The 24,667-nt window shown below is 41.6% G+C and overlaps 2 protein-coding genes across 5 annotated transcripts; both read left to right on the top strand.

Annotated features, from left to right (window-relative positions):
* Positions 1-2,752: 2,752 nt before the first annotated feature.
* LOC129863950 (steroid hormone receptor ERR1-like) lies at positions 2,753-15,165 on the top strand. 3 transcript variants are annotated; one of them, XM_055936417.1, is made up of 9 exons: positions 2,753-3,265; positions 3,374-3,432; positions 5,613-5,736; positions 9,250-9,633; positions 9,808-9,924; positions 10,138-10,251; positions 10,470-10,637; positions 10,868-11,137; positions 11,719-15,165. In XM_055936417.1, exons 4-9 carry the CDS (start codon positions 9,255-9,257, stop codon positions 11,970-11,972), a joined length of 1,302 nt encoding a protein of 433 aa, XP_055792392.1. In that variant the 5' UTR covers positions 2,753-3,265; positions 3,374-3,432; positions 5,613-5,736; positions 9,250-9,254; the 3' UTR covers positions 11,973-15,165. The 3 variants fall into 3 exon arrangements, with proteins under 3 accessions (XP_055792392.1, XP_055792390.1, XP_055792393.1); XM_055936415.1 differs by lacking the exon at positions 3,374-3,432; XM_055936418.1 differs by lacking the exons at positions 2,753-3,265; positions 3,374-3,432; positions 5,613-5,736 and adding an exon at positions 6,045-6,324.
* Positions 15,166-15,877: 712 nt separating this feature from the next.
* LOC129863951 (mannose-P-dolichol utilization defect 1 protein-like) lies at positions 15,878-21,123 on the top strand. Of its 2 annotated transcripts, XM_055936419.1 has the most exons (7): positions 15,880-16,098; positions 16,416-16,481; positions 16,664-16,796; positions 16,929-17,014; positions 17,278-17,396; positions 19,758-19,868; positions 20,068-21,123. In XM_055936419.1, exons 1-7 carry the CDS (start codon positions 15,984-15,986, stop codon positions 20,188-20,190), a joined length of 753 nt encoding a protein of 250 aa, XP_055792394.1. In that variant the 5' UTR covers positions 15,880-15,983; the 3' UTR covers positions 20,191-21,123. The 2 variants fall into 2 exon arrangements, with proteins under 2 accessions (XP_055792395.1, XP_055792394.1); XM_055936420.1 differs by lacking the exon at positions 16,416-16,481 and having other exon boundaries at positions 15,878-16,098.
* The last annotated feature ends 3,544 nt before the right edge of the window (positions 21,124-24,667 follow it).

Consider the following 24,667-nt stretch of genomic DNA (forward strand, 5'->3'; position numbering starts at 1 on the left):
TATAGGTAAATTGTGACTGACTGACTCATCTACAAATAATAATGAGTCGTTATTTATGACGCAAGGTGATTTGTATATCAGTCAATCGGCTGTCGCCTGCACCTATGGCTCTGATAAACCATCAAGCATGCATGCGCAGTTGACTCTGTGACCTTGTGCTCGAGGACACGAACGCAGACGTCACCACAGACAGGCAGGCAGATACTGTAATTGGCAATGTAATAAAGACACCACTAGAGAGCGCTACAATACAACAACTAATGAAATGCGACAATTCAGATTCCCCTGACATTGAAAAGCTAAAAAATAAATGTATATTGATCAAATATGTCTGTCCTCTTTCTAAATCTATACCATTTATGTATGCTAAAATATTGCCACTCAAAACCAATGCTGACAGGTGACAGGTGTCCTATTCCACAATGACCCAGTAATAACTAACACGTCATGTGACATACCATGCGGCCTAACAGTTATGTGTGTTTGGCTATTGGATGAGTAAAATTAAGATACCAGTATGCTTTCTCCATTCAGACAGGATAGGGTTGTCTACTATAAAGTGGGTGTCGGTCTTCAGAGATGCAATGCCACCGAAGAATGGGAGTCCTAGAATGTAATGTTCGGCTGTCTGGTGGAACATTTCCTGACATGACAAGGCTTACTTTTTATATCACTGAGGGTCTCTCTTTCACCCCTTCTCCCATTTCGACAATGCCCCGTTTCCCCATTTGTTCAGTTCACTCTTGGTTACTTTAACCTTAGATGGACAAGAACAGGCTGAGGACACCCTAAATAATTAACTCCCTTTATATCTGTCTCTGCAACCATTTGGCAGCAGACCCCCAACGCCAGGATGAAAAAGCATAATTCAATAAAATGCTTGACATAGCCAAGCCATCTCATTAAAAGTATGCAAAACAATTAGATGAGTGGGCTACAGTAGTAAGATACACCTATGCACAACAACTGGATCACAAAGAGAGTAGCTTAGCTTTGTGGAAGCTATAGTCGGCATACACTTTTCACTATACAAAGCATTATCTGTGTGGTTGCTTGTTTTAGTGCCTGTGTGTCTGTTGTTTACACCTGTCTCTGGTCATATGACCTGTCAGCATGCCACCATCCCAGGCCATGGCCTCCTTTGACATACTGCACATTCGTCCATACCTATTCTAAAGTCGTACAATGCTTCACGTGACTCCTCAAAAGAAGAGTGTTTAAAGGACTGGGCAAGGCATCTTACGCTCTAACAACTTAATTAACAATAATAAATAAAAACATTCATTTCAAGCTCCTAAACCTACCAAAAGCCCAGAATATAGTGTATGTGAAATGCCGTTTTTGCAATAGGGGATAATGCGTGTGGAGCTGGTGTGGAAGCTGACTGCAGCAACATGCAAACCGTTTGAAATGCAGCGCATGCGGAATCCGTGTATGACCTTCAATTCAAGGTCGATGTTTTTCTCAATGACACCGGGAACACTGCCATCAGTCTCCAATCTCTGAAAATATTCTCAGACATCATAGGTCTAACACATGAACATACAATACATTATTATAAGCTAATTATTTTATGATTGATGGGTTTGATTAAAGAATATTTACTGGAACATATTTCTATTATAGGAGACTACTGCATGTGGTCTTCCTCATGCTAAGCTATTTTAACAAATATACTACTTAGATAATTCCAGTTGCCAACTGTTCTGTGTTTTAAAATGAATTTTCCGCGGACAGGGGAAATGGGTTGTCGGCTCTTTTCCATGACTGCTATAGCATTGCACGAGCTCCTCTCCATAGCACTGCATGCGCACCCCTCTCCCTTCCTCTATCGATGCCAGCTGTTATAGTCAAGTTAACAAGCGGATTCTAGACTTCGGTTTTTCCTCTTCTCATCTCGTTGCAGTCGTCCACTGACCCCCACTTCCTTGGCATCGATCCAAAACTCCGCGTACCAGCTGACGAGTGTTGCCTACGTAGCGCAGTGAGCCGGGTCAGAGTCACAAGACCGAGTCGACTGAGCTCGGTTGCAAACATTTTCCATGCCATCTAAAGCTATGTTTACTATGGTGTCGTTTGATCCATTGGGGGACATGAATTCCATCGCATTACAGACATGTACGAATAGAATGTATTTTGCAAATTGGCCCATAATTAACTGGTTATTGTTAATTAGGAACTCAGGTATGACAGGACTAGGAAATAGTGCAGAATTTATATTGTGAAGCTATTTGGATTGCATAATCAAATTTGGATTGCATAATCATATAGCTGTTTCTGAAATGAAGTAGACTAGGCCTAGACCAACAAATTATCAAACTGCATAAGCAATCCAAAAAGCAGCCTTTATGGAAGTTAGTAGGCCTAACTTAATTGGCCTTCCTGCTCAAATAAAAAATGTAATAAAGATCACCTATTATTGGTCCAACTATTTATAATAGGCAGGGTCTACTGTAAATGATTGAAATCCATGAACCTGTAAAACGAATTATGGCATATTACTGATTGGCATTGGAGTTTAGAGGCAGCACATAGCCTATTCGATGCAATAATAAACCAGGCACTCTTACTGCGCTTTCTGTATGTTGGTAGTGAGCATGATCTACATACCATAGGTAATGATCACGACAGGTTTTTTTCTCTATATGCGATGTATAAAATCTAAAACAGTGAGGCTACAGGCAGACGCTAGACTACAGTAGGTCATTTTTTCATTGTTGCAACGCAGATGACGCTGATGGAACGAGGCTGGATTGGAGGGCGCGCACGGACGTAACGGAGACACCGCAGACGCAAATTGAGAGAGGGAGGAGAATGGACAAGGGATAGGCTATACGTAACTAAAACCTCAGTTGTAGCAGCGAGGATAATCTACAACCTCCAGTAACATCAATATGCAGGACCAGGCCTGATAAGAGAATAGCCTATGGATTAAATACCACATTTGGTTGACCATTTTTTATCAGCTGCAATCAGTTTTTCGACGCTGTGTCCCTTGATACATTGTCGCAGCAGTTTCTATTTTCAAGCAATCATTTTAGAAAGAATTTGCGCTACGACGACTGATCGCAACTCAGATCCTACAATTTAAACATAAATAAACGTTATAGGCTATTATTTTGGCCACGAGCTGCATACACTCTTGTGGCAATGTCGAAAACCCGGTGAGTATAACCGTGGCTTGTAGTGGAGTTCTCTGTGGCTTCCGTAGCTACAGTACTGCCTGGTTTGAGACCTCTTTCCTGCGATGTTCACACAAATACAAGTAAGTGCTTGATAATGGTCAACATTGTAAATCTGTCAAAATATAGGCCTATTGTAGTCTGTATTCCGTCTGAATCATTTGCACGCGCGGTTCCTCTCTATTCTGCAGCTGATTAACTTTGCATGACCACGTTATTGAAGGGGGACGCACGAACGATAATTGTAATGGTGAGTTGCTGTAATAATAAGATACCGAATGCTTTGGCATGTGTGTTGTGTCACTGGGACATCATGACTGACCCAAAGAGTTAGGTCAATCCCCTCTAACCTACATCAAGCTATAGCTTTACCCTCACTCATCAGCGCAATGTAGTTACCTACACATTTTCATATAGGCTTTTATTAATCCAAACAGATTGCAGGCATTTATTAATCCAAACAGATTGGTATGAAATAGATCCAAATAAATTATCCTTACTGTAGCATTTGGTCTGCAGTGGACTAGTTCTTGTTTCTGGACTTTGGCTACCACAGTTAAGTCATACATTGTACATATATATATATTTACCATTTAGCAGACAGACACTCATTCAGAGTGATTTACAGGAGCAATTAGGGTTAGGTGTATTACTCAAGGCCACATCAACAGATTTTTGATGTAGTCGGCTCAGAGATTCAAACCAGCAACCTTCCGGTTACTGGCCAAAAGTGTTTAACCGCTAGGCTACCTGCCACTCTTATCTCTCCAGGTAAAGGCCTGACCAATAGTCTTTGATGGCATGCTGAGTGACAACCATAATTTAAAGAGACTTTTATGCTTTATGAACTCAGTTTAAACACTCACACAGTCCAGTTTCTCAACTGCTGTTCAGTTAGTACATTTCATCATCAGAATGCAGGTGAATAGTCTCCCAATGGAATAACCTGTGCAAACTATGACCCTCCAGGACCAGGATTGAGATTCCTGATCTTAAGAAGCCATAATCCAGTTTTGCAATTAACCTTTCACCGGTCTGAGATCAGTTGGCAAGGTCACCTCTGCTGCTCTCACTGTCTCTCCACAGTGCTGCATGCAAAGCTTTCAAATTAAACTTTAGATATCCTCAGTTCTTTACACAGAAACACCAATTGTGCTCTAACAGTTCTTAACCTGAGATAAGGAACATTTACAGAGATAGTTAACTAAAAACAAATACTGGTATCAGACAAAGGAAGTAGACAGAATTGGGTCTTTTGTTGATGCTTTTACTGTTGAGTTTGAAGTGTCAATTGTCAAGATAGATTTTCTTGGCACCGAGCTCATCATGATGGTCATTCAAAGCCTTTTTTTATAATGTGCTAGATGTTGTAGAAGATGGTGCCTATCATCGTGCAGAAATTGTGTTAGTAAAAAGATGACACTATCTAGAAACAGTTTTAGACTCTCATTTGTCTGTCAGTTTTTGAGCTTCACTTCAGGTTAAACTATTTGTGATGCATGTGAACAATAGTTATGGTGCTGTATTTTCAACCTAAAATAGGAAAATGTATATGAATAATTATGCATTATTTTATACATAGGCATGTAAATCAGAGATTCTTTTCACTTTCCCCCTATAACATACCAATTAGTCATCTTATCCCCTAACATTTCTTCCAATATTTTTTTGTCCCCCATTCTTAAAACATTCATCCAACTTAAACATTTTCTGTGTGCTTGTGTCTGAGTGAGGCCGAATTGCAGTTACTCTATCTGTCCTTCAAGCTTTCCTGTGACTTTGACCTTTGGAATGTGTCACAGAGGGAGAGTTGGGGGAGGGGTGGTTGGGTGTAGTGTGCAGAAACGTGTGTATGTGTGCTTGTGTGGGAATGAGAAAAGTGACTGCAATGATCTAAATTGTGCCTGTGAGAAAGACAAAGAAATGGTTTCCCCCTCTGTCAGCAATTTCTACCAAATGGTGTTGATGAAAATAACAGGACACAGTGTATGATAGACAGTCACTCAGTCATTTGATGCAATTTGGTTTAGAGATAGGGAGTAGTTTAGTAGTTTTACAAAGCCTTGACAAATCTCTGTAAATCTCTCTCTCACACACACACACGTTTTGTTGGCTATACATTTCCATACCCCAATAAGCTTGAAAACCTTAGACAGAGTGCTTAAAATATGATTGAGCCTTATAACAAGAAAATATATCAACATCTTCGGGCTTATGTTGGTTAAAGCAACCATTATGTTTGGTGTACTGTACATACTGTATGTACACATGTATGTGTGTGTGTGGGGAGAGGTTAAGATTTAGATAAAGTAACAATTGGGAGACCAATATGAAATGTGTTTTGTCCCTGTCCTATGACATAATCTTGAACATGCACATAAAAATACATGACCTGAGAAGAAATCAGAAATGTTTTGTCTTCCCTCTTAGGTTTCCTGATAATCAGACTGTTCTACCCAGACCATAGCCACAATTCTAAACCAATAAAATAAAAAGTGAGTGGGTTTACCAGGAGAGGAGACGAATACGGCTTTACTGCAGCACAGCAACACAGGTAATTGCTTTGTCTTCTATATCTTTCAATCAAATCTGAACCACCAGTAATTATGGATGTTCAATAGTGATCTGATCTATTCATGTGGTTGTGAAGTTTGCTGAAACTATTTTAAGATATGGTCAAACTGATTGACTTTAAGCACTGACAAAGTGTAGGACTACTTACACTCAGCCTGTGGAGGATATGCTTGATAAAAGTTTGAAGAGTTTAATGATTTCGCAGATCAAAAAGTTGCCATTATTTGTCAAATTAAAGTTGTTATTTATGATGTGTTTGCTTTTTATAAAGACTTTTAGCTATGACACTAAGGCTGGGGTAGACAGTCACCCTTGTCTCAGTCTTTCATTGAATGACTATTACGTTGACTACTTCCTATTATGCATCAGACTTCCCATCTCCTCCTGTCTGAAAACCAACATTCGATTTCGACACGTTTGAGGATCATGACACGTTTTAGACGCGTTATAACATGTTAGCTAAGTTGTGTAGCCTCAACAACACAAATCTGCGTGATAATATCGCCGAGGGAAAGCAAATACTTGGGGAACTAAAGCTACATTGAGGGAGATAGCTAGCTGTCTAGAGGTAAGTTAATGTCACCTGATGAGGAAAGCCAACAATACACATTGATTGCTAACGTTAGCTAGCTATAGTAACGTTACTAGTATATTTTCTTTAGGACTTCAATTTGGGATTACCTAGCTAGTTATCTAAATATACGTTTTAAATTCAGCTAGATAACTGAACATCCAACACAGATCTAGATAGGGAATATTAGCTGGAAGGCTAGCTCATTATATCTAAGAATGTGCAAACGCCACACATGGAACTTCACTTGCTATAACGGCTAACTGTGATACTGTCTAACGTTAGCTAGCTAGCTAAATTCCTTATAAAGTCAAGAAAAATAATAGGGACGTGGCATTCCTTTTCTTATTATCTACACCTTTTCCTTTACCTGACCAACCTGCCTCTCACCGTCCCACGAATGGCTTTGCCCGAATTAAAGTACACAAAAAAATATTTAGTAAATGCATAGCTGCTAACACAGCTAGCTAGCTAACTCACATGCACTGCACATTTTATTGAATATTGCGGGGGCTTCTTCCGGTTGTCTCTCGAGTTTGAGTTCAGCGAGGGTGACAGATTATATTGTGAAGGCTCATTCTGACAAATAGGCGTGAAGACCTCAGCATTTGTCAGATCATTGTCAGATAATTGAAATCTCTGTTTTACCACTTCATTTTATCACTCTTGAATATGTTAATTTCTTAAAAGTCATGAGAGTATTATTTACCTGTTGGGATCATCATTATCAGAACATTGTAATTATTGAATAGCTTCACAAATAATAAATGGTCACCTATGCCAAAGATGGGAGCTAGAACAGGGTGTGAAATTCTTGGCATGGATATATTTTACTAGAAAGCATCTGTGCCTGTGTCTCTCCCTCCTTTGCAGTTGGACTGTAACTCCTGTTACAAATAGTAGAGAGGTGGGGTTGGGGCCAGGGTAGTAATGTCATAATTGACGTGTTACGTAAAGGCGTAAAGATTACAGGCCATAGTGAATGGTGTGTGAGAAGCATTTGGCCACTGGACCAACCAAAGTACATTGGCCCACATTGCAACACCTCCTGCTGATCTGTGGAAAGGAGGAGAAGGGTAGGACCAGTGGCCTACAGTGTAGAGTTCAGAGACAGGATCCCCGTTTTACACAATCCCTGTCTGTGTGCTGTCACAATCCCAGAATCTCTTTAAGTAACATTTTTGCATTGCATTTTGAAAGTGTTCTCTTTCTTCAGTTGTTCAGATGATTGAGTGATAATCGGCCATGCACAACTGTCTCTAATGCTGTTTGTAGGTTCAGTGCGTCATAATGGAGAGTGTTGGGAGTGTCGTCCATCTCCTTACTGGGATTCCTTATGGGGTTAAGGGATTGCTGCTACTCTGCTCTGGATTAATGACCCTAATCTGGAGAGGTCAGAGTAGGTTGGAGCTGGGATTATGGTCTCTCTCACATCCCTTAGCATTTTAGCACTCAAATACGGTACATAAGGTACTCTCACACGCATGCATGCTTGAACACGCTCTCCCTTCCCCTTCTCTGTCTCCATCTCGCTCGCCTATTTCTCTCTCTCTCTCGTAATTCAAAATATCCCATTATTGTTATGTCAAATTATTCTCTGCTGGTGTGCAGCCATTTGTCTTATAGGCTACTAGTTGTTGCATATTTATGAGGCAATAGGTACCCACACTGCAGTAGGGCTGGGAATCGCCAGGGACCCCACGATACGATATCACAATACTTAGGTGCCGATACGATATGTATTGCGATTTCCACGATTCTATATTTATTGCGATTCAATATTGCGATTTCATGTTCCAAATATGTCTACTGCTGAGAGCATGAGAGCATGAGAACATTAGTTTTGATCAGTCATTGAAATAAAAGTGTTGAAAACATGTTGGCTCACTATTTAAAAAGAAGATGGAGAACAATCTAAATTAGGAAAAATACCAGAGTTTTGTCGCAGATGCAGCCAACCAGCTCTAGCTAACATACTTTGACTCCAATGTAATATTGTCCAAATTAATATTACGATATGTAACTGTCGTTGTTTTTCCTCCCATCGCCTAGCAAGAATGATGCAATGTTTAGCGATAAGGAGGTGACTCCACCCAAAGTGGGGTATGAATACCACCACGGGAGAAGCCATGTCTTTGTCTGAATTACAGCTGAATCGACCCTTTGGGAAGAATTCAACTTGGTTAAGCTTTTCTAGTGTCCGTGAGTTATTTACTCTGAAAATTAGAACCTAACAGTTGGCGTTGTCGGCAGGATTCATCATGATTTTTTATCAAACCAAAGAGTCCAGATCAGTTGTAATTCAGACAAAGGCATGGCTTCCCCCGTGGTGGTATTCATACCCCACTTTGGGTGGAGTCTCCTCATTATCGCTAAACATTGCATCATTCTTGCTAAGCAGGGAACTAAGTGATATGAGCCTTCAACGGTTTCTCCCCTTATCAGTACTGTCACATGCGATTGTTTTCCCTGCGCTCAGCCCCTCCCAAGCTTCGTTATGGCACCCCTCATGTCTCTTTTGTAACTAATGTTCCTATACTTCTGAGTATAACAGTGTTCCAAGTTTAACCTCGAATCCAACACTGTGAAAGCCTACAGTTTGTTTTTGCTTTTAATAAGGGAAAAGGAGGCATATTGCAGTGTGTATTATGTTCAGTCTTTGCAGCTCTCTGTTGATGCTTGTCAGTCAACCCAAAGGTGTCTTCGCCGTGACTTGTCAGATGTCAAGCGAGTAATATAATTCAGCATTGAGGGAACAGCTTTGATTATTTTTATGTTGTCTCCTTAGGATTGATGATGGTCCTGGTTGTCTGGAGGGGTGTATTGATACTAACATGTAATGAAAAGGTGACTCAGAAATTGATGTGTGACAGTCTGATACCTCTGTCTCACACCCCCTATCTTTCTCCCCTCTGTCTGCAGTGATCATGTCTTCAAGGGAGCGTCGGTCAGACCTGTACATCAAGGCAGAGCCCAGCAGTCCAGAGGGAGGTGGTGGGGGCCGGGCCAGCCCAGGGGGAGCCTCCTCAGACTCCTCCCAGAGTGGTGGAGGTGGGACAAGAGGAGACGGGGTTGGGCGCTACTCACCCCCTCTGTACACACCGGCCCTGCGGTGCCACTTCAAGGAGGAGGGTGGTGATGGGGCGGAGGAGGGATCCACAGGTAGCGGAGGAGGGCGGTGCAAGTATGCCCTGAGCACACTTCCCAAGAGACTGTGTTTAGTGTGTGGAGATGTAGGATCTGGCTACCACTACGGTGTAGCCTCGTGTGAAGCCTGCAAGGCCTTCTTCAAGAGAACCATCCAGGGTAAGGATGTGTGTGTGTGGGTGAAGTTAAGTGTGTGTCTTGTGCGTTTTTGCAATCCAGTATAATGAATGAAATGGGATAGACCTTGATTGCTTTGACAGAAGTCTCATATCGCTATTGTTTGTTTATTCTCCTTCTCTCTGTCCTTCTTTTCACCTCCTTGCCTTACCTAAGGTAACATTGAATATAGCTGTCCGGCGTCAAACGAATGTGAGATCACCAAGAGGCGCAGAAAGGCTTGCCAGGCGTGCCGCTTCACCAAGTGCCTTAAAGTAGGCATGCTGAAAGAGGGTGAGTGTATGACCCAGAGCCCTTAACTGGTGGTCTGGACTGGTCTGGTCTGGAGACACTGTTTGATGCAGTGTGGAAAGTAGTTATTTGATTAAGATCTGCCTTTTTTTAATCTCCATACTTCCCCAAACAAAGGGAGTTTGTTTGTCTCTTTTTCTCTCTCTCACTCTCGTAATCACTTTCTATTCATTGTCGTGGTGTTGTGTGTTGCAGGAGTCCGTCTGGACCGGGTCAGAGGAGGGAGACAGAAGTATAAAAGGCGTCCAGAGGTGGAGAATGCGACCTACCAGAGTACCCCTCTACCGCTTAGGAAGGAAGGGGAAAAAGGTAGGAGATTGTTCAGGAGACATTTTCAGAGTTTGTTAAGAAACATTCTTAACTGTGCAGTCTGTTTTTCCAGAGACCCTTCATTTCTGTAACATCATGGAACTATTTCCACATAAGGATGAGTTTAGATTAACATAGTGCCTTTGTTCTTTGTTTTATGTTAAATGTAACATCAGTTGTGCCATGACCTTTGCTTTCTGTTCGTGTGCGTGACCCAGGCTCCTCCAACATCATCGTGTCCCACCTCCTGGTGGCAGAGCCAGAGAAACTGTTTGCCATGCCTGACCCCCTGCAGCCTGATACGGCTCAGCGCACACTCACCACCCTCTGTGACCTCGCCGACCGCGAACTGGTCGTCATCATCGGCTGGGCCAAACACATCCCCGGTAAGGGGGGCAGGGAAGAGGGATTGGTGGGGAGGGAGATCGGCATGGGAAGAGAATGTCGGAAAGTATGGAAAGTAAGGTGAAATAAGTTAGTGGGAACTAGCCCTCAACTCTTATCAGTAGCCCTGCAGTGGTTCACTATGCCATGATCAGGGACTAGAATGCTGTCTCGTTGTATCAGCTTTTTGCCTAGTGATTGATCAGTCAGTCTACCCTGTCCCCCCCTGTAGGCTTCCTGTCGCTGTCGCTGGCAGACCAGATGTCGGTGCTGCAGTCCGTATGGTTGGAGGTGCTGGTGCTGGGTGTGGCCTTCCGCTCCCTGGGCTGTGAGGATGAGGTAGTGTTCGCTGAGGACTTTGTCCTTGACGAGGAGATGTCCCGCGTGGCTGGACTGACAGAGCTCAACGCAGCCATCAGCCAGCTGGCCCGACGCTTCCGCTCCCTGCAGCTGGACCGGGAGGAGTTTGTCATGCTCAAAGCCATCGCACTCACCAACTCCGGTAAACTAGCTATACAAAAGTATAATCCTAGAATACCTTTACAATCAGCATTATGTGGAGTGTCACAACATGAAAATGTGATGAAAGCAGTAGGTGAGACTGAAATACCGAACCCTCCATATGTACAATTAGTTGCTAATATGACGACATGCTTTATTTGAAGCACTTTTCCACTTTCAGTTTCGTTAAGCAACAGTTTATGTCCAACTGTTTATTTAAAAGAAAATACAACTCAAGAAATCAGAGAAGACAGATTAGTAAAGATCTGTGTCATAGTCTCCATTTTTGAGGAGATTGTTGATGAAAATAACTTCAGCCCTGAGGGACTGACAGACAATTACTGTAAACAGAAGATTCACCCCCACGGTCTGCTTAACCCACAAAGGCACTATTTGTTATGCAAATACAAAGATGGTCATTAGTCTGGACTGGTGTGTTCTGTTCCTTAATCATCCGTAATTTCTGACAAACACAATCTTACAAAACCATCTCTCCAAAAGATAAAATAAATCATTTAGAAAAAAACACCCTCTTCCCCCACTGATATACAGTCTGATCATGCTCCCCCTCTCCCGTGCCAGACTCTGTGTACATAGAGGACATGGAGGCGGTGCAGAAGCTGAGGGACCTCCTCCACCAGACCCTGTTGGAGATGGAGTGCCAGCGACATCCCGAGGACCCCCAGCGGGTGGGGCGCCTCCTCCTCACCCTCCCCCTCCTCCGCCAGACAGCTGGTCGCGCCCTCACCACCTTCTACAGCATCAAGACCCGAGGCGGCGTGCCCATGCACAAACTCTTCCTAGAGATGCTGGAAGCCATGATGGACTCGCCCTAGAGAGAAGGGAGGATGAGGAGAAGCCAAGGAGAGCGGATGCAAGGGCACGATGAGAGACGGGCAATCTGCAGAGTGAATGGCTGGCTGCTGTGAACAGAGAGGTTTGTCTTAGATTTTGACCATGAAGAATGTGGAGATAATCTCTGGCCTCTTCAGAGATTCAAAATGGTGTTAAAAAAAATGGAGAAACATGTTGTAGATGCCCTCAGTGGAGGTTGATGGTGGAGTTTAACTCCTTAATACCTGACTGCCAAACTTCATTGAAAGAGTCCAAGACATAGTCAGTTTGATTGTCAGAATCATATTAGATTTCCAGTATCACTAAGGTTTTTCATTTGTAGCACTGGGCACAGACGTCAATTCAATGTCTATTCCATGTTGGTTCAATGTAATTTCAACCAGTGTGTGTGCCCAGTGGGTAAGCTTCACATCAGAAACTACTGAAGGACTGCAGTTAGATATCTAAGACCAGACTGTAACCTTGTGGCTGAGTCTTGATTGTGAAAAATGCAATATCTCCCTCCACACAAAGCCATACTAAAATACCAGGCAAAGAAACAACCATTTACAAAGACTGCAGTATAGGGTCAGACCAACATGCACCCATAAGAGTAGTAGGTTAGTCTACATGCACAGATGCACAGTCTTACAATTTACTCATAGGAATTACTTGCAATATTTTTAAAGCAATACAATACTTTACATACAAAAAAGTTGCAGACAAAATAAAATAATAGTGGTAACTGGTTAGGCAATGACTGGCTATACGTATAGGCCTAGGTGGCAGGGTGGGTGTGGAAAAACAGCTTATAAAAGGCTGTGCAAATGGTTATTAGTCCAAGAAAAGGGAATATGATGATTGTCAACAAAGTGTTGAAGTGTCGCTGTACTTGGAAGTTGTTTGATTTTATTTATACTGTAAGTAGTCCCAATAGGCATACAAAAAAATGAATTATGCTCAAGCCTTTGTGTGAGTGTATGTGAGAGAGAGAAGGTGCGCTGTCATTTTGCAGTGTTGGCACCACACTGAAGCGGCAAGATCAGGGGAAAAAGCAACTGTTCTACTTTCTTGGTCAGCCTGGCCATAACAGAGTGAATAAAGAAGATTGGGTCAGAGGGGAACTACAATGGCTCCTGAGCATGTTTTCATTGGATGCTTGATTCTCCAGATCTCTTCACTGGTCCTCTCCAACCCCTCTGATTCAGATGGAATGTGCTGTTTAAAACCATTAGTTTGATTAACTGACTGCCATTATTAGTGATCAAATTGGTTTGGGGCTAAAATTAGGAATTTAAACAGTTTTTTATATATATATATATATATGAGGTGTCGTTTCAGCGGAACAGTTTGCTTCTCCTCTTGCAGCCGCTGAAAGACTGAAAAAAGGGACTTATGTTGTTTTGACCTGGAGGTCTTCGTACTGTGTATGACCTTTGAACTGCAAGCCTAATAGTGCCCAAATGGGGTTTAGAGCAACATGAAATGCAACACATTCAGCCTCATATGGGAATCTACAGCCACTCTGACTGAGACCCTCCTTTTAATCATTCTCATAGTTTCTATTTGTCTGTTTACTCTGTTTTATGGGCTTGATTGGTAATATACATGTATCTATTCAGAGCTCTTACAGTTTCTGTAAGCTACAGTGTCTGTAAGCTACCAGAAATTGCAAAATGTAAAGGGCCTGGACTGTTGGTCTTTTGGCCACTTGTTGAGGAAGAATTTGATTGTAAATCAATCAGAGCAGCAAAATGCTAATTCAGTCTACAATGTCATAACATTTCTAGTAATACAGCACCCAACATGTATGATGTAGACTCTAAACCATACATGTTGGGTGCTGTATTACTATAAATAAGTTATGACTGTGTATTTTCACTGTTGAGAACTTTAGCGCATGGCAAAAAAGCCCATGAGAGCTGAATCCAGTAAATGTGGTAGTCCCTGACATGAATGATGGGATAGATTCAACTAATTGCCACTGTTAATTGAAATTCATACTTGAGTATCTGTTTTTTTCTAAAGGATTTTAATCTTGAGTTTAGATTGTTAAGCTTGGAAAGTTTGGTACTAAAATAAGACTGTTAAACTCTGAAAGTTTGGTACTGAAATACCTGAATAAGGCAATCCATTGTGAATGTTGTGAATGTTATGTGTTTCAAATTCATTACTGAAATAGATTTTTTCTTCTGATAATGCATTGAAGAAAACCCATGTTCTTTAGTATGTTAATTCAACCATGTTGAATTAACATACTCTCCTCTCAATTACCCCACCTAGTTGTGAGAGGAGATTTTGCAGTCTGGAAACTCCCAAACAAATGTTCGAGATTTAGTTATTTTCTTCGTGGCTGTGGATGTTTCTTCGTGGCTGTGGATGTTTGCGTTTGATGACCATTTGTGGCTCCATTATTGTAATTCAGGTTTTTAAATTAAAAAGTAACACCAGGCGACAATTGTTTCAACTCTGTACTATATCTTGCTGTCTGATTTGTTATGTGTTCTATCATAATTTTTGTATTTTGTTTCTCAAAGACTGAATTAAAAAAATGTGTACAGTTTAATAAAGTTAATGTTTGTGTCAATATTAACTCTAATATAATAATACAAAGGTAGTGTTTTCATAGAGATACGAAATATGTAATGCCACTTTGTCTGTCATATATAGGTACGGTTGGTGGGGGGGGGATTTAGACTATCACAATGTAGAGGATGTAAAGTCATTGCTAGTTGTTAGTATGTTTGTGTACATTGACGTAAATGAGCAATACAAGAAATTACCAAAACTCAGTTTCACATTTCCTTGTATAGTCACATAATGTAAATTAAACATCAACAGTAATAAAAATAATTAATAGTAGTACTAAAGCTTATAATATGGAAAAATTCTAATCAATATTTGTATTTAAAAAAATACTGTATTTAAAATATTAAATTCTATTTTTCACTCAATTTGCTGATGTTTGTTGATACTCGTTTAATTTTTTGTGTGGGTTTAAGTCTAATGGCTGTGAATGTCTGTGTTTGTATTGTTTTTCAGTAAGCTACAATGGTTAATTTGATGTGACTGTCTAAACAAAATGTTCATAATTAAATCACTGTGAAGACAAATGCTACACTGCAGGAAACAAGAGGTCGATATAAATATTGTAGGTGCTTTGTGTTTTGTAATAAATTAGCAGACACCATCACATATCATTGGTCTCGTACGTCTTCTGTCATGAACTGTTTGTTAGAATGTTTGTCTGTCTGCTGCTGTCTTGTTTCCCAATCATGTTAAACAATATTTCCTGTCCTGCTCACCAAAGGTTCATCGGTCAGATATAACCAAAGATATCCTATTACATTAGTTATAATATGTAAGTCTATGGACATAACTGCATAATGCAGATTCTCAGCAAACATGTACCCCTCTGCAGAGTTACAATATCATATCAGATTTCATTAAGAACCCCAATTTGAAAGACATTAGTCAGTTTGTGAACTTTTTGTATTTAGAACTATCTCCCATACTAACAGTTTACCATCAACACTTTAGACATGTATCCTGCATAGCCTCATGCACAGTGATCTCTGTGACCTAGGGCTATAGCTCAGTCCACCATTTACAGAAGGAGGCACATTATCTATATGGTCAATGGGCTTGAACCTGGGTCATCTGTGGAAGATGACATTAACCCTCTTCAGCTAAAAACCTAGGCATTTTTAAAATTAAATAAAAACAGCACATTATCTGCCAAACTCTTGCCTCCGTCATTGACACCAATGGAACCTAAAGATGTGCTCTGGTCTCTCGGTTTTGATTGGTTGGATCAGAGAGGATCTTGCTAAAACTGTCTTCTCATTGGACACTGGAAAAAGTGCAACAGCTTTTGCTTCCCGTTTGCAGCGCTTTAATGACATTAGTTCCGCATTATACTTGGCAAGGATGTTTGGGAAGGCTCTTTGGGGAACGGTATGTTTCCCTAAAATCAGTGGGAAAACTTTCCAAGGGCACACAATTGTAGAACGATGGACACGTCGGAGTTGGAGGAATTGCTGTCTCCAACTAAAGAGTTTCTACTCACATACTTTTTGCCAGAGAAATGTTACAACTACTTTTTTGTCGACTTAAACTTTCTCCACGGTGAGGTTCGCTGTCCTGTTGGTCCGGAAAAGATGTGCTGCTGACGTGATACTCATTTCAGATTTGTTATTTAGAAATGCTTACGTAGAGTAAAGCTGAGGAAGTTGTTGCATGCGTGATTGTTAAAGTTTTACAATGTTTCAGCACCTTTTGTATACAGTGTTTTTATAAGCCTTGCCGAAGGTCTTGTAAAGCCTACAGTAGATAGTTTCTAGTATTTTAACAAGTCCTCCACCCCAGATGTTCATATGGAAATTTGGGTCACAGCTTCATACTGGTTTAGGTGGTCTGACAATACTTTTTTTGGGTAATAATAGTGCCATGCTGGAAGATAGTTCTGAGCAAAACTGTGGGAGTGTGGATCATTCTTGGGACTGTGATGGGTGAGAAACCTCTCTCTGTCTTCGACTGCTCTCACACATTATGCAAGGATTAATAATCGGGAAACCTCTGTTACGCAGAGGTTCTATATCTAAATATCTCTTTGTCTGTTGCTATGCCTTTTTGCTTTTCCCCCTCTCTCATATGCCCTTCCCTCTCCTCCACCTGTCGGTCTGCCAAACAGCGCAGCTCCCTCAGCTGTGGAAGGTACTGAGGGCCAGGAGTGCATCAGGGATCAGCTGGTGGTCTGTCCTACTGCAGGTCTATGCCATCACAGGTCCTGTGGTCTACTGCATCACCAACAACGTTCCCCTTGAGTATGATCAATTCCTATTTTTATTACATACTCCTTTTTAACAAAAGTGATTTACACTAATCCAGTGATGAGCGCAAACCAGTGAATTGGACAAAGCCTGTTATTGACAACATTTGTGTGTCTCTCTGCACAGAGCTTGGTCAGAGAGACTGTTCATGTTTATGCAGGGTTTGGCCATGGGCTTCCTCATCCAACACTACAGTGGTAACACCCTCAAAGGTTTGACCACTCCTCTCTGTGTATACTTGTGCTTCCAATGTGCCTGAGTCCCTGCCTATAGATTCCTTTTACATCAATACTCACAATAGTGGCGAGATTAAATGTTTTTAACACGTTGATTAGCTACTGTTTGGTAAGTCACCATCCCATTGGTAAAAGGAGCAAATTAGGCAATGTTATGACAAAGTAGTTCAACAGTTCACAGGAATATGAGTGTATGTTCTGTACCAGGGCTGTGCCATAACTGTCCTTGTTTCCTGCAGGTATAGTATTCCTCTTGGCCTACGGTGGTGTTATGTTGCTCCTGACCTCTCCTCTGGTCCCTGAACAAGTCATCCCTGCGATGCAGGCCTCCAGCATGCTGGCTGTTGTTGCTAGCCGGGTATGATACCATACAATACTTTTATTTTCAATTTGCATGGAAATGTAATCAACTGCAAGGCTTATAGCAGTTAAGGTACAGTCAGCAGATGGTGTAGACGTGTTGGTTGTTTAGCAACAAACCTGATGCTTGTGAAACTATGGAGCAAAACAGACTGGGTTGGTTAAACTGTTGACAGCATGTAAACTATAATTTGTCTCAATGTTTATTGAAAACGAATACATTTGCACAATGAGCACAGGTCTCAAATACATAGTTACAGTTGTTGGTTAGCTAGCCATATTAGCATAGACATGACATCAGTCAAAACACCTCAAAACAAGACATGGTCTCAATAACAAGATACAAAGAGCTGAAAAAAGCCACCTACGATTATTTTTTACATTTCATCTTAATGGGTGTTGGGGGCACTGTGATAGTTATTTAAGATACTTTTCAAAGAGTTAGGGTTTCAGACGTTTTCGAAAGATGGGCAGGGACTCCATTGTCCTGACTTTAGGGGGAAGCTTGTTCCACCATTGGGGTGCCAGGACAGAGAAGAGCTTTGAGTGGGATCTGCCCTCCCGAAGGGGTGGGAGGGCCAAGAGACCAGAGGTTGCGAAACGGAGTGCTCGGATGGGATGTAGGTTTTGGCATTGCTTGAAGGTAATGCTGTCCCTCTTGCTGCTCCGTAGGCAAGCACCAGGGTCTTGAAGATAATGTTTGCTTCATCTGGAAGCCGGTGGAATGTGCAGAGGAGCGGGGAGCACTTAGGAAGGTTGAACACCAGGCACGCTGCGGCATTCAGGATAAGTTACAGGGGTTTGATGGCACAAGTGGGAAGCCCAGCCAACAGATTGCAGGAGTCTAGACGGGAGATGACAAGTGCCTGGATTAGGACCTGCACCGCTTCCTGTGTGAGGAAAGGTCGTACTCTACAGATGTTGTAGAGCATGAACCTGCAGGATCAAGTCACTGCTTTGATGTGTGCAGAGAATGATAGGGTGTTGTCCAGCGTCACGCCAAGGTTCTTTGCACTCTGGGAGGGGGACACCGTGGAGTTGTCAACCGTGATGGAGAGGTCTTGGAGCTGGCAGGCCATCCCCGGGAGGAAGAGCATCTCAGTTTTTTCGAGCTTGAGGTGATGAGCCGACATCCAAGCTGAGATGTATGCCAGGTACACAGAGATATGTGTCGCCACCTGGGTGTCAGAGGGGGGGAAGGAGAAGAGTAGTTGAGTGTCATCCGCATAGCAGTTATTTATAGGAGAGACCATGTGAGGATATGACCGAGCTGAGTGACTTGGTGTAAAAGGAAACGTAAGGGCCTAGAACTGAGCCCTGGGGGGCACCAGTAGTGAGAGCAGACACAGATCCTCTCCAAGACAGCTGGTAGGAGCGACCTGTCAGGTAGGGATGCAATCCAGGAGTGTGCAGAGCCTGAGATGCCTAACCCTGAGAGGGTGGAGAGGAGGATCTGATGGTTCAGTGTCGAATGCAGCGGATAGATCTAGGAGGATGAGAACAGAGGAGAGAGAGTCAGCTTTGGCAGAGCCTCTGTGACACAGAGAAGAGCAGTCTCGGTTAAGTGACTCATCTTGAAGCCTGACTGGTTAGTCAAGAAGATTGTTCTGAGAGAGATAACGAGAGAATTGGTCAGAGATGGCACGCTCAAGTGTTTTAGAAAGAAAATAAAGAAGGGATACAGGTCTGTAGTTTGACGTCAGAGGTGTTGAGTATTGGATTCTTAAGGAGAGGAGCGACTCTGGCCATCTTGAAGTCAGTTGGAACGCGGTCAGTGATGAGGGAAGTGAGGAATGGGAGAAGGTCTCCAGAGATGGAGGAGGGGATGGGGTCAAGTGGGTAGCTTGTTGGGAGGCCAGAGCTCACTAGGCAGCTTCTTGTCATTGTTGCTAGCTACCTGGCCGTTAATTTCCGTGCCGCTGTCAGTCAACCCGTCTATAGGAGCAGAGGGGTATACTACAAAGCAGGATTAATGAGTTAGCCAGCTAACTTTGATAAACAAAGGTTGATTTTCTGGTCCATTTAAGAAAGCAATGCTTAGATATGCGTTTTTGGTTGTTGAGTCAATTAGACCGTGTCCATTTTATGCTCATCTTTCAGAAAAAACATTATTTCAGAATAGTTCGCTGGCTAAGTCATAGATCTTGCTTTTTGTGTACCCCTCTGGCCGATGAGATAAGCATGCTTATCTCAAACTTCAGCAGGAGAAGTACAACATTGGATTAGTCTGCTGCTATCATTTAGGTCTTTTGTCAATCGAGAGAAAGGAGAACTGCTTATGTTAGGTCATAATAAACATTTGCCTATATTGACTTGTACAGACTGACTGTTGATTGTTTTATGTTGGATTTTTGTCCAGGTGATCCAGGCAGGGACTAACTACTACCATGGCAACACGGGCCAGCTGTCAGCTCTGTCTGTGTTCCTGGTCTTCACTGGCTCCCTGGCTCTTATTTTCACCTCTATACAGGTATAAAAAATTCTGTACCTTTACATTCCCTTTCAATGCCTCTTTGCATTCTACCCTGCCTTCTCATTTGACTTCTACCATTACTTTTCCCTTGTCACTCCTCTGTTCCTCATCCTTCTCCTACATTATTCCCCTCTCATACCTTTCCTCCCTTATCCCCCTCTCATCCCTCCTCCCCTGGCCTTATCCCTCTCTGTAGGAAACTGGAGACTGGAGCTCTGTCTCTACTGTGACCCATGTAGTGGCTGCCTGTCTCAGCTGCCTGCTCCTGACCCAGGTGGTTTGTTACAGGAATAACCGTACTAAAGACAAGACAGAGTAGTGGTCAACCACAACTCAATCCAAGGACCCGCTGTTATAGTAAATGGGATACATTTTCTAGGTTATTTCAATCATTCTATTGTGTGTGTAGTATGGCAAAGTTTGTTCAATTTCAGGTCACATAATAAAATGTAATGCTCTATAAACTATATTACTATATAAATGGTATATATATTTGTACTTTCAGTAATTGCGTTGTTGCTCGGAGACCAAAGTGTACTGTGATTCTCATGCCTATCTTGAGGAAAGCTGCTGCAGAAGTGTAACATCTTCCCTTCTTATTGTGTCTTTTACAGATACATTTTTGCTTCTCCATTGGCTCATATATGGGGATTGGGTTATTGAATTTGTTCAATTTTGTTATTAATAAAACTTTTGAATATATTGTCATACAGCAGGCTCGTTCCACAAATAGAATGCCTTTTGAGTCCCTTTTGATATTTTAAGTATAAATTGTGCACCAATATTACATTTGAATGTCTGTTTTTATTATACAAGAAATCAGTTTAAAGAATAAAGACTTGCTAAAGTGCATGTTTTTCTGACTTTAAGGAGGATTTTATCCTACTCAACCCCTAAATTTCTCTTAAGATCATTCCAAAGCAGTAGTTATTTTGTTGCTTTGACAGTAATGTCTGAAGAGTATTATTCATTTACGTCTGTTCCTCATTTTAAGGTCAACCCTGTTAACATGAACTGAAATGTTGTTTTAATCATAAACTATTGAAACTATTCCTTTTAAAATTGTTTCTAAAGTAACATTGGACATATAATAGTGAAATCTGTGTAAATATAGGTGAACTGGTTCTACTCTTTGGCCATTTTTTGTGTGTTTTATGGTATAAAGAAACTAATTAGAGCACAACACGTCAACCCTGTTACTGATAGATGGGCATGACATGTTTGAACAATTAAAACATTTTTGTGAAACTTGCATTCTATTGCCCCTCCCCTGTTGCACACAACAAGCTTTCATTCCTCCTGTCACAAGGGGGATTTATCGCTTAAGATGAAAACATCAACCCTGTTACAGTCAACTCTGTTACTTTATCTGGTACTTCATTGGCACTTTACAATAGTATTTTTTTTTAAATTAACCTCTTGAGATGGGAAAAACATGTTTTTTTATGCAGTTAAACAATGTTAAAATTAGGTAAACAATATTTTACCAAATTACACTGCCTTAAAGGCACAATTGGTGCATCCTTAATGAGAAAGGTAGTCTCACTGTGTGGGTGCAGCATGTAATGATCTTATTTGTTTGTGTGGAAGGCTGTGGATTATTTTTTTCACCTTTACTTGAAGTTAAGCTTCATATCTGGACTGGCTCATATCTGCTTGAGGCCCAATGTGTTCTGTTCTTATCTACCTGTACAAGCTTATGCATCTCCAAATTCCCTGACGCATCGATACGTGTGGCAGGGTTTCTATGCCTTTGTCCTGCTTTTTGATGTTCCGTTGTACGGCCCAACCCTTCACAGCTCTGATCTAAGGATCTGCGTGTCCAATACTTGTCCGCGTTTTGTTCAGTTAGGGTGGGGGGGAATCTGAACTCATGAGGGGCTACAGTGGATGTGCGTCTGCTACCCACATCCATACACGCAGGAAGAGCCAGCCCTAGCCTGATGTGGGACCTAAGTGAAATTTTGTTGAGAAAGTGTTGGTTACAAACTCCTTCCATTTAAGAATGATGGAGGCCACCGTGTTCTTGGAGACCTTCAATGCTGCAGACATTTTTTGGTACCCTTCCCCAGATCTGTACCTCGGCACAATCCGTTCTCGCAGCTCTACAGACAATTCCTTCTACCTCATGGCTTGGTTTTTGCTCTGACATTCACTGTCAACTGTGGGACCTTATATAGACAGGTGTTTGCCTTTCCAAATCATGTCCAATCAATAGAATTTACCACAGGTGGACTCCAATCAAGATTTAGAAACATCTCAAGGATGATCAATGGCAACAGGATGCACCTAAGCCTCATAGCAAAGGGTCTGAATACTAAATAAGGTATTTCTGTTTTTTATTTTTAAAACATTTTCAAAAATATCTGAACCTGTTTTCGCTTTGTCATTATGGGTGGATGTGTGGATTGATGAAGGAAAAAAATTATTGAATCTATTTTAGAATAAGGCTGTAACATAACAAAATGTGGAAAAAGTCATGGGGTCTGACTACTTTCCGAATGCACTGTATAACAACCTATGTTTTGTGATAATTGCGTTGATTGCTCTATAACCTGTAAATTCATATGCCTTGCGACCGTGATATACACTACTGGTCAAAAGTTTTAGAATAACTTCTCATTCAAGGGTTTTCTACATTGTATAATAATAGTGAAGACATCAAATCTATGAAATAACACATATGAAATCATGTAGTAACCAAATGTTTTAAACAAATCAAAATATATTTGAGATTCTTCAAATAGCCACACTTTGCCTTGATGACAGATTTGCACACACTTGGCATTTTCTCAACCAGCTTCATGAGGTAATCACCTGGTATGCATTTCAATTAACAGGTGTGCCTTCTTAAAAGTTCATTTGTGGAATTTCTTTCCCTCATAATGCATTTGAGCCAATCAGTTGTGTTGTGACCAGGTAGGAAGATATACAGAAGATAGCGTTATTTGGTAAAAGACCAAGTCCATATTATGGCAAGGACAGCTCAAATAAGCAAAGAGAAACAATAGTCCATCATTACTTTAAGACATGAAGGTCAGTCCATACGGAAAATGTCAAGAACTTTTAAAGTTTCTTCAAGTGCAGTCGCAAAAAACATCAAGCGCTATGATGAAACTGGCTCTCATGAGGACCGCCACAGGAATGGAAGACCCAGAGTTACCTCTGCTGCAGAGGATACGTTCATTGGAGTTACCAGCCTCAGAAATTGGAGCCCAAATAAATGCTTCACAGAGTTCAAGTAACAGACATCAACATCAACTATTCAGAGGAGACTGTGTGAATCAGGCCTTCATGGTTGAATTGCTGCCAAGAAACCACTACTAAAGGACACCAATAATAAGAGGAGACTTGCTCGGGCCAAGAAACACCAGCAATGGACATTAGACCGGAGGAAATGTATCCTTTGGTCTGGAGTCCAAAGTGGAGATTTTTGGTTCCAACCGCTGTGTCTTTGTGAGATGCGGTGTGGGTGAAGGGATGATCGCTGCATGTGTATTTCCCACCGTGAAGCATGGAGGAGGAGGTGTTATGGTGTGGGGGAGCTTTGCTGTTGACACTGTCTGTGATCTATTTAGAATTCAAGGCACACTTAACCAGCATGGCTACCACAGCATTCTGCAGCGATACGCCATCCCATCTGGTTCGGGCTTAGTGGGACTATCAGTAGTTTTTCAACAGGACAATGACCCAACACACCTCCAGGCTGTGTAAGGGCTATTTTAACAAGAACGAGAGTGATGGGAGTGCTGCATCAGATGACCTGGCCTCTACAATCCCCTGACTTCAAACAAATTGAGATGGTTTGGGATGAGTCGGACTGCAGAGTGAAGGGAAAGCAGCCAACAAGTGCTCAGCATAGGTGGGAACTCCTTCAAGACTGTTGGAAAAGCATTCCAGGTGAAGCTGGTTGAGAGAATGCCAAGAGTGTGCAAAGCTGTCATCAAGGTAAAGGTTGGCTATTTGAAGAATCTCAAATATATTTTGATTTGTTTAACACTTTTTTGGTTACTACATGATTCCATAGGTGTTATTTCATGGTTTTGATGTCTTCACTATTATTCTACAATGTAGAAAATAGTAAAAATTAAGAAAAACTCTTGAATGAGTAGGTGTCCTAAAAGTTTTGAACGGTAGTATATATAGGCCTAAAGGCTGAGACAATAAAAAGACAATAGGAATACCATTTTAGCTTCAACATTTCAACATCATCAAATCACCTCTGCTTAGTCTAATACAGTGACAACTAAAAGATACCAAAAACGATTTAGTCCAATCAACGTAAGCTAAATATGACGTGGCTGTCTATGGTTCTGATTTCTGCGTACGTGTGCGTGCGTGTTCCTTCAAATATAAAATACATTAGTTCACCCTACTTGTAGAGAAACGCCAATGCCATCCTCCTCTCTTTCATGTTGACGAAACGGTCTATCACTCGGTCATACAGTACACACTTTTATTTTTTGTTGTCCTCGGCTACCTGGCTAAAATGGTGGCTCGCTAGCCTAACTTCCATTAATGGGCAAGGTTAGCTAGTTAACATCAGCCTTCTACGTATATACATATTGAACTTCCATCCTCTCAGGCCAGGGGCACAACATCGTATGAATTAATGGTTGGATCAGAATTGCAGTTAAAGTCATAATCATTGGTCAGTATTCCATGGCTAATTTAGGAAAGGGTCAACTTCTGGTTTCTCTCTTGTCGTGATGTGTGTTTTGTCCTATATTGTTATTTTATATTAGTCCCCTCGGGAGGCCTTTTGCCTTCTGGTAGGCCATCATTGTAAGTAAAAA

This window comes from Salvelinus fontinalis, chromosome 10 (assembly GCF_029448725.1).
Source record: "Salvelinus fontinalis isolate EN_2023a chromosome 10, ASM2944872v1, whole genome shotgun sequence".
Lineage (NCBI taxonomy): Eukaryota > Metazoa > Chordata > Actinopteri > Salmoniformes > Salmonidae > Salvelinus > Salvelinus fontinalis.

Bases quoted from the DNA above. Each gene is read 5' to 3' on its own strand.
- LOC129863950 (XM_055936417.1), top strand. From the start codon at position 9,255: ATGTCTTCAAGGGAGCGTCGGTCAGACCTGTACATCAAGGCAGAGCCC. The intron at 10,252-10,469 runs GTAGGAGATTGT...TGCGTGACCCAG, and splicing joins TAGGAAGGAAGGGGAAAAAG to GCTCCTCCAACATCATCGTG. The intron at 11,138-11,718 runs GTAAACTAGCTA...CTCCCGTGCCAG, and splicing joins CATCGCACTCACCAACTCCG to ACTCTGTGTACATAGAGGAC.
- LOC129863951 (XM_055936419.1), top strand. From the start codon at position 15,984: ATGGACACGTCGGAGTTGGAGGAATTGCTGTCTCCAACTAAAGAGTTT. The intron at 17,397-19,757 runs GTATGATACCAT...ATTTTTGTCCAG, and splicing joins TGGCTGTTGTTGCTAGCCGG to GTGATCCAGGCAGGGACTAA. The intron at 19,869-20,067 runs GTATAAAAAATT...CCCTCTCTGTAG, and splicing joins TTATTTTCACCTCTATACAG to GAAACTGGAGACTGGAGCTC.